Source organism: Lissotriton helveticus, chromosome 2_1, assembly GCF_964261635.1.
Source record: "Lissotriton helveticus chromosome 2_1, aLisHel1.1, whole genome shotgun sequence".
NCBI lineage: Eukaryota > Metazoa > Chordata > Amphibia > Caudata > Salamandridae > Lissotriton > Lissotriton helveticus.
In genome coordinates, this window is record NC_136059.1 from 1681753665 (window position 1) to 1681766228 (window position 12564).

The 12564-nt window shown below is 50.6% G+C and overlaps 1 protein-coding gene across 1 annotated transcript in view; it reads left to right on the forward strand.

Moving 5' to 3' along the window:
- The window catches only part of SMC2 (structural maintenance of chromosomes 2), a 297985-nt gene that overhangs the window by 258562 nt on the left and 26859 nt on the right, over window positions 1–12564 (forward strand). The window contains exon 24 of the mRNA XM_078676628.1: window positions 11297–11444. Coding sequence (XP_078532754.1) covers window positions 11297–11444 — 148 coding nt within the window. The remainder of the gene's footprint in view (window positions 1–11296; window positions 11445–12564) is intronic.

The window sequence follows — 12564 nt, forward strand, 5'->3', positions numbered from 1 at the left end:
CTCCACACCCGACGGTCCCTGGGCTGCACGCGACGCTGGAGGATATACGTGACTTCCTCGTGGCCATGAGGACTCACTTCCCTCCGTCGGACCCCGTCGTGGTGCCTTCGGGCCACACGGGTCCGTCTGGGAGCCCTAGCGGGCCAGCGGCTCTGGCCCTGGCTCCGTCGGGTGCTTTGGCTCCGTCGGGTGCTTTGGCTCCGTCGGGTGCTTTGGCTCCGTCGGGTGCTTTGGCTCCGTCGGGTGCTTTGGCTCCGTCGGGTGCTTTGGCTCCGTCGGGTGCTTTGGCTCCGTCGGGTGCTTTGGCTCCGTCGGGTGCTTTGGCTCCGTCGGGTGCTTTGGCTCCGTCGGGTGCTCTGGCTCCGTCGGGTGCTCTGGCGCCAGCACCGTCTGGTGCTTCGGCCCCGGCGCTGTCGTCGACTCCGGTCCCTACGCCGCAGGGCCCCATAGGATCCAGGTCGTCGCTAGTTGACCTTAAGACTCCTCCGTTGGCGCCAACCCTGAGGGTGTCGCTCGCGGCGCAGTCTCCAGACGACGTCCCCAGTCTCGGATCCGGCATCGAACCGGCACCGTCTCCGGCATCGATGGGTGGGCAATGCACCCACGACCCGGCTCCATCAATTTTTCCTGACTATCAGGAGATGGATGACCAGTACGACTGGGAGGGGGGTGAGGACCCTCTGGCACTACAGTGCCAGTTGAGCCAGGACTGGGCAGACGAGCTAGGGGAGGCCAGTGGTCTGGACACTTCCCCGACACTGGATTTGTCTCTCCTCCCTCCGTGGCTACGGAGGAGGGGGGCTGCTTACAGCGTGGTATTGACTAGGGCGGCCAAGGCCTTGGCTCTTGAGCTCCCTGTTGTGGCCATGAGGACTAACCTTCTCACTGAGGTGCTCAAACCGCAGGCAAGCTCCTCGGAGCCTCTACTGCCGTTTAACGAGGCCCTCACTGACGTTCTGCTGGGCACCTGGTCCAAGCCCTCCAAAGGCCTTCCAGTGGATCGGAACGTGGCCCGACGCCACCGCCCGGCTCCGGACGACCCTAGCTTCCTGTCCGTTCACCCCACCCCGAGAGCCTGGTGATCCAGGCCTCGACGTCCCAAACCGCATTCCCGACTGCTCCTCCAGTTCGGGAATCCAAAAGGTAGGATCAGTTTTTTAAATTAACTGTTCTCCTCCTTGAGTTTGGGGCTGTGGTCTCTCAACACCGCCTGCCCATTGGGCCGTTACACTCACTCTTTGTGGGATACGGTTGCGGAAGTGTTGCCACAGTGCCGGGAGGAGGCCCGGGCAAAGCTCACCCAAGCCCTGGCGGAAGGGTGGGATGCAGCACGCTACTCAATACGGTGTGGACTCGACACCACGGACTTGCTGGGTAGGGTGATTGCAACGACAGGCGATTCGCCGCCACGCCTGGCTGAGGTCCGCCAACTTTTCGGGGGATGTCAAGGCCAACCTTATGGACATGCCCTTTGATGGCCGTCGCCTCTTTGGCGACAAGGTGGACAGTGCGCTGGAGCGTTTCAAGGACTCCAGGGCTACGGCCAACGCCAGCAAACGTACGCTTTTCGCTCCTTTCGTGGCCAAGGAAGGGGCGCCCCCACACGGCCAGCCAGCCGCAGACCCAGGCTCAACGCGGTTACAGTTACCGCCGTGGCGGTACCGAGGGTCACGGGCAGGGTCAGTCGACACCCGCCCCTGCAGCATCTGCCTCTAAGCCTTCCTAGTCCGGCATTTCCGGCCCATTCGTCGCAAGTGGGGGGCAGGGTCCGCCATCACCTCCCCCACTGGCGTACCATCACGTCGGACAGGTGGGTGCTGCAAATCGTCCGAAGGGGCTATTCCCTCCCCTTCGAGGCGACCCCTCCAGCCATGCCACCGCAGTACCACCGCATGTCGGGGGATCACTTGCAACTTCTGTAGGAGGAAGTTACGGCCCCATCTGTTAACCCTGAAATGCAGGAGATGGGTGATGGGTGACGAGGGTGATTGGGAGGGGTCTGTGGACCCTCTGGCACAGGAGTGCCAGTCTCAACAGTACTGGACATATGAGCTTGGGGAGGCCAGTGGACTTGACACTTCGCCAGACACTGGATTTGTCTCCCCTCCCACTGTGGCTACGGAGGAGGGGGCTGCTTACAGTGTAGTGTTGACGCGGACGGCCAAGGCCTTACACCTTGAGCTCCCCGTCGCGGCCGTGAGGACTAACCTCTTCACTGAGGTCCTTAAACCGCAGGCAAGCTCCACTGAGCCTCTACTGCCGTTTAGTGAGGCCTTGTGTGACGTTCTTGTGGGCACTTGGTCCAAGCCCGCCACAGGTCCGCCTGTGGATAGGAACGTGGCCAGACGCTACCGCCCGGCCCCGGGCGACCCTTGCTTTTTGTCCACCTATCCCACCCCCGAGAGCCTGGTCATCCAGGCCTCCACTTCCCAGACCGCATTCCCGGCGGCTCCGCCCGATCGGGAATCCAAGAGGTATGATGAACAATTCGGGAAGAAGGTGTTCTCGTCCCTGAGTTTGGGACTGCGGTCAGTCAATACCGCATGCCTCTTGGGCCGCTACACCCACACCCTGTGGGACACAGTCGCGGACGTGCTGCCACAATGTCCGTGGGAGGTCCGGGCAAAACTCACCCAAGCCCTTGCAGAGGGTCGAGATGCAGCGTGATATTCCTTCCGGTGTAGGCTGGATACCACGGACTCACTGGGCAGGACGATGGCAAAGACAGTGACGGTTCGACGCCACGCCTGGTTGAGGTCCGCCAACTTTTCGGCCGATGTCCAGGCCACTCTTCTAGACATGCCGTTCGATGGCAGTCGCCTCTTTGGCGACAAGGCAGACGCTTGAGCGTTTTAAGGACTCCATGGCTACGGCCAAGTCCTTGGGCCTCTCGGCACCACGCCAGCAATCGGGTACCTTTTGCTCCTTTCGTGGCCACGGAAGGGGCGCCCCCACACGTGCCGCCAGCCACGCACCGCAGAATGTTCAACAGCGCGGTGGCGGCCGTGGAAACCGCCGTGGCAGCGGTCGGGGACAACGGCGAGGCCAGTCCACACTTTCCCCTGCAGCACCTGCCTCAAAACCCTCCTGGTCCGTGCTTTCAGGCCCATGTGACGCCAGTGGGGGGCAGGGTTCGCCATCACCTCTTCCACTGGCGCACTGTCACGTCGGACAGGTGGGTGCTGCAAATCGTCCGAAAGGGCTACTCCCTTCCCTTCGAGGCTACCCCTCCAGCCATGCCACCGCAATTCCACCGCGTGTCGGGGGATCACTTGCAACTTCTGCAAGAGGAAGTCACGGCCCTCTTGGCCAAGGGGGCCATCGAGCGCGTTCCTGGGCCGGAAGTAGGGTGTGGTTGTTACTCCCACTACTTTCTGGTACCCAAGAAGGGCAAAGGGGGCCTACGCCCTATCTTGGACCTACGGAACGTCAATGGCTTCCTCCGGAAGGCGAAGTTATAGATGCTGACTTTGGCTCAGGTCTTAGCTGCCCTGGACCCCGGAGACTGGATGGTAGCGTTGGACTTGCAGGACGCTTATTTTCACATCCCCGTCCTGCCTGCCCACCGGCGTTACCTGCGGTTCACGGTAGGCCACGAGCACTTTCAGTTTACCGTGCTCCCCTTCGGCCTTACCAGCGCCCCACGGGTGTTCACGGAAGTGATGGCGGTAGTCGCAGCTCATCTGCGCAGGTTAGGGGTGTCAGTCTTCCCCTACCTCGATGACTGGTTTTTGAAGGCGGGTTCGCCCCAGACAGTCGTCAGCCACCTCCAGACTACGGCAGACCTCCTGCACCTGCTGGGGTTCTCCATCAACGTGCCGAAGTCACACCTGTGTCCCTCTCAGAAGCTACTCTTCATCGGAGCGGTTCTGGACTCGGCGCAGTTTCGGATTTATCCTCCCGAACAGCGGGTTCAGGATATTCAGGCTCTCATTCCGATCTTTCAGTCTTTATCCCGAGTCTCGGTCAGGTTGACTCTGCGGCTTCTGGGGCTGATGGCCTCCTGCAGCCTTCTGGTGCATCACGCCCGATGCCGGATGCGGGCTCTGCAGTGGGACCTGAAGTTTCAGTGGGCCCAGCATCAGGGCAACTTGTCCAACCATGTCTTGATCTCGGAGGGCACTGCAAGGCAGTTGCAGTGGTGGCTCACGGACCGCGATTGGGTCAATGGCAGATCCCTCTCCCTACCCCACCCGGAGCACGTGGTTGTGACCGTCGCGTCCCTCCTGGGCTGGGGGGGCCACATGGGAGAGGCAAAGGTCAGAGGCCTCTGGTCTCCGGCGGAGTCCCAGCTCCACATCAACCTTCTGGAGCTGCGGGCGATCCGACTTGCACTGAAAGCATTCCTCCCCTCTGTCCGGGGGAGTATAGTGCCGGTGTACACAGACAACACCACCGCCATGTGGTACTGCAACAAACAGGGCGGGGTGAGGTCGTGGACCCTATGCCAGGAGGCTCTGCGCCTCTGGCAGTGGCTGGAACATCAGGGGGTGACCCTGGTGGTTCAACACCTGGCAGGTTCTCTGAACGCCAGGGCGGACAAACTCAGCCGTCGGTGCATGATGGATCACGAATGGCGTCTGAACTCTGACGTGGTGCAAGGTCTCTTTCAGCAGTGGGGAGAGCCTTGGTTAGATCTATTCGCCACAGAAGAGAACACGCAATGTCATCAGTTCTGCGCGTTGGAATTTCCAAGGCGGCACTCTCTCGGAGACGTTTTCGTTGCGAGTGGAGTTGCGGTCTAGTATACGCCTTTCCGCATATATCACTTCTGCCCAGAGTGCTGAAGAAGATCAGGCACGACCAGGCCCAGGTTATCCTTGTGGCTCCGGCCTGGGCATGAAGATACTGGTATCCCGAGCTACTCAGCATGTCAGTCGATCCCCCCCATTCGTCTTCCTCTTCGGGAGGACCTTCTGTTGCAGCAGCAAGGGACTGTCCTCCACCCGAACCTGTCCAGTCTCCACCTACAAGCTTGGAGATTGAGCGGCGACAGTTGAGGCCATTTGGCTTGCCTCCTGAAGTCTGTAATGTCATTCTGGCAGCCAGGCATCCCTCCACAAAGTCGGTATACGCCTGCAGGTGGAACAGATTTGTGGCATGGTGCACAGCAAAGGCTGTGGATCCACTCTCTGCACCCCTTTCTGAGGTTCTCCTCTTCCTTCTTTCTCTTGCCCAGCAGGGCTCTGCTCTGGGCACTATCAAGGAGTACCTTTCTACCCTTTCCGCCTTCTTAAGGCTACCTGATCAGCCTTCCTTGTTCAAGTCCCCAATTGTAAATAGGTTTTTGAAGGGCATCACACACATGTTCCCTCCTGTTCCTTTCGTGATGCCCCAGTCGGACTTGAACCTTGTTCTTGCTTACCTAATGTGTGCTCCCTTTGAGCCGCTCCATAACTGTCCTCTCCGTCTTCTTACTTTGAAGACTGCTTTCCTGGTTGCCATCACCTCTGCCAGGAGAGTGAGTGAGCTCCAGGCTCTTTCTTCCACACCTCCTTTTCTCTCTGTCTATCCGGACAAGATTGTGTTGCGGACAAGACCCTCTTTCCTGCCCAAGGTTGTCACGGCCTTCCACATCGGGCAGTCCATCACCTTGCCCACCTTCTTTCCGCCTCCGCATCCCTCGAAAGAGGAAGAGGCTCCACCGTCTGGACCCAAAACGTGCACTATCCTACTATCTTGATCGCACGCGCCAGTTCCGGGTGGATGACCAACTCTTTGTTGGTTACGCGGGCGCTAAGAAGGGACGGGCGGTGCACAAGCAGACCATCTCTCGGTGGATCATCTTGTGTACCCAGGCGTGTTACTCCTTGGCCAAGAAGGAACACCCTGTTGGGCTGAGGGCTCATTCCACTCGGGCCACGGCGACTACTACTGCCCATAAAACCGGGAGCCCTAATCTTAATCAGGCAAGAAAGCTTGCTCTGAAGAATTGTCGTCCCAATCGTAGGTAAGGAGTTGGGAGCGCGACCTGAATAATGGATATCTGAAAAGTGTAGCAATCTGTCTATGGTCAGAATGAGAACCCCATCAGTCGTAATCTGTAGAGACAGGGTCCCCCATGCATGATAACGCGTTTAGAGTAAACAACTTATGTTGTGAGTTTTACAACCTGCATTATATCGCTGAAGTACATGGTCATTTTTATCCCCTCTGCCCAATTAGTTGTATACAGTTGGACTTATGAACTTCTGACAACTGACCCCCAAACTGTGACTGGTAAGCACTCTCATTGTGTATTGTAGGGAGCATGAGTGCATCCTGGCAATCCGAAAATTTGACTGTGTAGTTTGTTGGAGCACAACAGTTTTCTGAGCTTTTTGGAGCTTCTTACAATCTCCTGTGTGGTAATCTGCTGCAGTGACATAACACTGTCCTGCATGTCACTGCCAGCTTTGTACATCTGGACTCCTTTATAGAAGTTGATGACATAGAGATTGTAACCCTTATAAAGGGGGGGTTAAACAAGCTCCCATACAACATTTGCACTGATTTCTAGAGTAGTAAGGCTGCATGCAGGATTTAGAGCAGAGTCCTACCCTGTATATACTTTTTGGCTGTACACATAACCAGAAGATCTTTTGCACATCATGTATATCTTGAACCCATAACAAGCTCTTTTGGTTGGTATTTGCTGCCTGAACAGCACTCCTATTTTCAACAGGATCAAGGAGTCAACTGTTACATTCATTCCAGGAGTATACATTTCCAGTATACATTTCTGGAAAGCGGACAGATACATGTTCTACAAGAGGCTGGATTTTGAACAACCTGCAGTGGTCTGGATGGTCACTAGGCAATGCTACAGAGTTATTCAAATGTATCATACGCTGCAGAATCAAAAACCTCTCTGCTCATGACTGTTGTGAAGCTGGGTGTTTCTGAAACCGTCCGAGTAGATATGTAGGACTGTGCCCTTGGTTTGTGCACTATTGCCATGTTGAGAGGAAGACCCAGTGAGGTTTTCAACTACCCAAGTAAAGTGAGCGCCTACTGGTAAACCCTAGAATGAGATCCAAGAATGCCTTCATGCTACCTCAAACTGTTCAGCACTGTTGGTGCAATAGTTCCTCAAGGAAGTTCACACGTAGAAAGAGATTGATGTAGTCAATAGGCAAAAAGTATTTACTGTTAACTTTACATTTAGTGTCTGTAGTGAATGGTGAAATTTGAGGCTGAGCTAAATTCGGGAACTGTCTTTGCTTGGTACCGTATATGCTTGCTCTCTGGATTGGGCTACCCCTCTAGTGTCTCGCTGCTGCACATATTCTACTTGCGAAGGAACTTCATGACTGCCTTGACAATGTTCCTCAATCAGTGCTTACAGATTCTGCTCCGTTATCCTTTCTCTCTAATGTGGTCTCAGAATCCTATCCTGCCTCAGAGCTGGCCTTCATTACTTCAGTTAGGTCTTGGGCAGCAGTCATTCACAGAGACACTATCTCTGTTAACTGTCTAAACATTTCCTCCTTAAATACTACGTCCTACTTAGAAGGCAGAAGTATGCTTGCAAACAAGTGAGTAGCTGTGTGTGTTAGATATGTAAAGAAGAGGAAAAGCAGAAAAGTAATTGCCTTGCAATGCTGGGATCCAAAGACACACAAAACAAGACAAAAAAGAGCAACGTATAACTTCAACTTGTCACGTATGCAATGCGATAGCATGCATCATGGGATGGGTGAGCCCAATTACACTACTAGTAATTTATTTGTGGCATTCACAGGGTTGCCATCTTCCAGCCATGTATTCACATTTTGCTGTTCTATAACAGCCAACAGCTCCTAGATTAAAATAATTAATGCAGAATTGTCAGGTTTTTTTCCTTTTAAATATCTATGTAATATTTTGGTATGAGAGTACAATACTAGTCCTAATAACCAACAGGAAGTGGATTATCCACTAATCGTGGGTTTTGGAGCATCATGCTGCCTGCCATAAAGCGATTCATTGCCTCACAAGGGGTAATAAGCGCTATATAATAGCAATTACAACATAATGCCATACATACCAACATTTTGGAACTGGGAAGAGGGCGATCTTTTGTGCAACAAAATAATCATGAAAATCGTTTTTTCCTCTGTTGATCTACATTGTACAATTTGAGGCAGGCGTCTGCTAAAATAAAGCAATATTCGAATCTGACTGGGCTAGAAACTAGGCGCGAGCAACAAAGGTGGCCCGTTAGCAAATCGGGTTGCTAAAAAAGTGGCCCAAATTGGTGCAGTTTTGAACTGTTAATTAAGGACAGACTATACTGGTGTTTTGCAAGGTTTGGAAGACTGAATGCATTTGTGCTTGCTGCAGGCAATGTAGTAATATCAGGGAAATACAACAGTAAAAACTGGGTTAGGCCGTAAAATATGTATACAGTCGGCCAAAAAAGGCCCAGATCCATATGAGTCAGACCAGGCCCTCTGGCACTGCCAGATTGTCCTAGGTCAGTCTGACCATGCTGGCAGCCATTTTGGCCACCTTCTTCAGCACCCCCTATCTCCATGGGCCAATTGTGCCCTACTAGACGGCCCATTCCCCCCACACCCACCGAAATTCCCTGGTGGTTAAGTGAAGGTTTTTTTTTTTCCGTTGTTAATGGCTGCACATCTGCGATCCACGATCAGGAACATGGAAAGGCTGTCTCAGAGAAGGATCTCCACCGGACGTGTGCAGGAGCAACTCACCTGCTACTACCTCACTGCTCCGTTGGGAGTTTGCGAAGTCAGCACGGAATGCTGAAATCACAAAAGGTTGGGTGGCAGCCAAACTGGAAGTGATTCCGTCCCAAAGTTACCAAACAAAAGAGCCTCCGATGCTAGCACCAGAGGTTCCTGTCCAAAACCTCCCCTGTGTCTGCCTACAGCAGCACTCAGGAGTTACGCCCACACTGAATGGATTGAGGTAGTAGATAGTTGAGAGCATAAGTGGGAGAGCTCCAGTTTCTTCGATGGGCTGATTATTATTAGGTATTTTTGTCACAGGTGGATAAGCAGCCATAAACATGATCTTAGGGTACTCCTAGAGAAAGGCACCCCCTCTGATTATTCAATTGTAGGTCTGGGAGAAAAGGGGGACAACTAACACCAAACAAACTATCAAAAACCTCCCACCTGACCTATATTTCTTTCCTATAGGGAAAAATAAGCTCCAATGGATTATTGACATTCAATCTGAGACATGATGCATGCAACAATTGCTACTTTATCAAAATATATATTTTTGTTTTTAGCATGATTTATATCATTGTTTGTATCAAAGTTTAAAACCATACATTAAATTTATAATTCTTTCCATTTTCTTTTTTTTTTTTTTTACAAATGTGTTGTACAATTCATAACATTTTTTGCACACAACTGATATTTTCTATATTGAACCCCTGCAGATCCACCACACACTCGTACTGATCTCTCGCATCCGCACTCATACTCACTTGTACCATCCACACTAGCAACCCACCCGAGAACACATACACATGATGGTCATACAAGGGACAGAGATGTTTAAGTCTCCGTGACCATGTTGTGGGGTGCCCACAAAGACAGGTCGACGCACGTTTTGGTGGTATTAGCCAAATTACGACCACCTTCTTCAGGACCATCAAGGTTTGCAAATTTTGGGCGAGTGGTTGAGGTATAACAACTACATCAGAGAGAATGTCATAAAGGAACTACTGTTCGGCAGCTCACTAGAACTGAGGGGACATCAGTATTGTATTTGGCCTCTCTTCTAGGCGAGATGCATACATCTCTATTTAGCACTTATGTCAGTGCAGTACCACTGCACCATCTCAATCCAAATGAGTATAGTTCACAAGGTTGCTCTATTTGTCACTCCCCACTTTATAATTGGGTTATCCTCAAAGCCTGTTTGTATATTTCCTACTATGCCATGAGATATTGGATCATATTCACTTTGGAATGTTCTTGGTGTTAGTTGATGTGATCACTGGGTTTATCTGAGTCTCCAGTCCTCACGTAACATAAGGTCACTCCAGTGTAGTGTATGGGTGTTCTGAGTCCGATCCTTTTGCCATGCACGCAAAACGACAGATCATCCGTGGGTTCAGCTTACTATCTGTTCCTGTTATCGTACTTCTGTATCGCATCACAAACCCCACTTATGACCATACTCCCGATCTTAGGGTATGCATTGCGGATGACTGGCTTGCAGTCACTGGGTTGGTGTTCAGAGGAAGGCTCGCAAGTATATGCCCTACTGTATTATTTGGCCCAGAGACCCATTATGGAAAGGCCTTTGATTTTAGGTTCGAGTAGACATTTTGTTTGACATTAATCAGGCTTGTCAAACTATATTTTGTAGTCTTCAACGATGCACATGTTGAGATGCTTTGAGGTCGTTTCTACAACAAAGGGCTTCACTAGTGGCTGTTTGTAAATCAGGAAAAATTCACTTATATAGAATTGTGATGGAGATCGTTAGAACAGTATAGATTAATAACCAGGGGTTGTAGGTACGGCCTCTATGCATTTTCGTAGGGTTGTAGAATGGGAATACTACCTATACAGGTTCAGGAGACCACTTTTTAAAGAGCATTCGCCTTTGTCTGCTGTGCGCTGCTAGGTAAATAACTATAGATTTGGGGAGAGTGTGACTCGACAACTGTTACAAGTCAGTTTTCCAGTTAAAGGAGATCAAAAGGACAGATCTTAGGAAGCACTGTTTTTTAATACAAAATAAACCCACTTAAAAATGCACACTAAGTTTCCAATTGGAGACTATTTCCTCTCCAATTCTTTGTCTTTAAAGTAATCCCAGCTGCAACTTCAATTCAAAGAATCCTTACTTGCTATCGTGACACTGGCCAATACAGCTTCTTTCCAGGTGTTGAGTAATGCTGACCAGGTAAAATACTTCTCCCCATCTAAAGTCCTTCACTTAACTTTTCCACTCTTGTTGGGACCCCGGGACACACTCGGAGCAATATCTTCATTTTCCATTGTTAATGTAAATCATTGGACAACAGTATGTGATCCAGTTATAGCAACAATTGCTCAGAAAAGTCGTTACTAGCAGGTTAGTTATTACTTTAACTATTTCCAGTATATTTTTCACTTCCTGACCACGTGTACCTTATTGCTGATCATAGAAAATGGTTTTTCCGCGTAGCAACCGTTGCGCTTGTTGGTAAAAATGTAGAGATTTAAAACATATATATTGTTATGAAAAGCTTAATTAATCCTTCCCTCTTTGCATATTGAATGGGAAAGGGGTATTTAAGGTAATTGTCTTGATTCAGTAGATTTTTTTTAATTTGCTGATAATGCCACTTTTTATTTTGAAGGTCATTGGTTGCCCTGTCGCTTATTCTTGCCATGCTTCTCTTCAAACCTGCTCCCATTTACATCCTGGATGAAGTGGATGCTGCTCTCGATCTCTCCCATACGCAAAACATCGGACAAATGCTTAGGACACATTTTCGGCATTCACAGGTATAATAACTAAAAAAATAGCCAAAAGGGTAATTTTGAACATTGATCTATATGTGGTCTGTTTATTTCAGTTCTATTTTCACACTTCATTTGTTCTTTTTTCAGTAGTGATCTTCAAATAATAATTGCAGTCTTGGTAGGTTTTAGACCATGGTGCAACTTATTGGAATTTTTCGTGCATCTATGTACCAATTGGAGCATATCCAGGAGCATACAATGGTGCTGCCATTGTAATTAGGAACCTGACAACATTTTATCACCTCAGCCATTGTTCAAGTTCAAGCAGCAACAAGCTTGAGTTGAACAAGTTACTTACCTTTGGTAGAGACTCTATTTAAGCAGAGATTCCTCACTTCTGATAGATACATCTGCCGTGTGGATTCCTCACCTTGTGAATACCCCTTGCGTCAGCAACATTCGGAAGTTCTTTTTGTAGCCTCGCGCCGACGTGGACTAGGACGTCATAGAGACACGACCTCGCTCGCGACTCCGCTGACGTCACCGACGCCTACAATAGGCCCACGCCGGCATGATGTCATCAGTTCCCTTTTTTCCGCGTCGTCGACGCTAACGGTTTCGGGATACTCTGTAGCTATTTAGTATATTGTTACTTTATTTCTTCGATTCTCCATTCTCTAACCTTTTGCTTCCGTTGTCATGTCGACAAAGAAGACCGGGTTTAAACCTTGTAGAGAATGTGGGAAGATGATGTCCGTTACGGACCCCCACCAGGACTGCATCTGGTGCTTGAGTTCGGATCACGACGTTGATGGATGTTCTTCATGTCAGAAGATGAATCCGAAGGCTCTTCGTGAAAGGGAGTCTAAACTTCTTGTGGCCAAGCTTAAGGCGAGTAAAGTTAAAAGATCCTCGAAGCACTCGAAGAGGTCGAAGTCGAGATCCAGGTCGAGGTCTCGAGAGGCGTCGGCCTCGAAGTCTTCGTCTGATCACGCTTCCGGTTCTCGTAAGAAGCATAAGAGAAGGAGACATGAATCCCGCCATCATTCAGGTGATAAGTCTGGTTCTAGATCGAAGTCTCCCAAGAGGATGAAATCGAAGATAATTCCTCCGCAAGTGTCGGATCAAGAAGGTGAGGCTTCGCCTTCAGAGTCGATTGTCC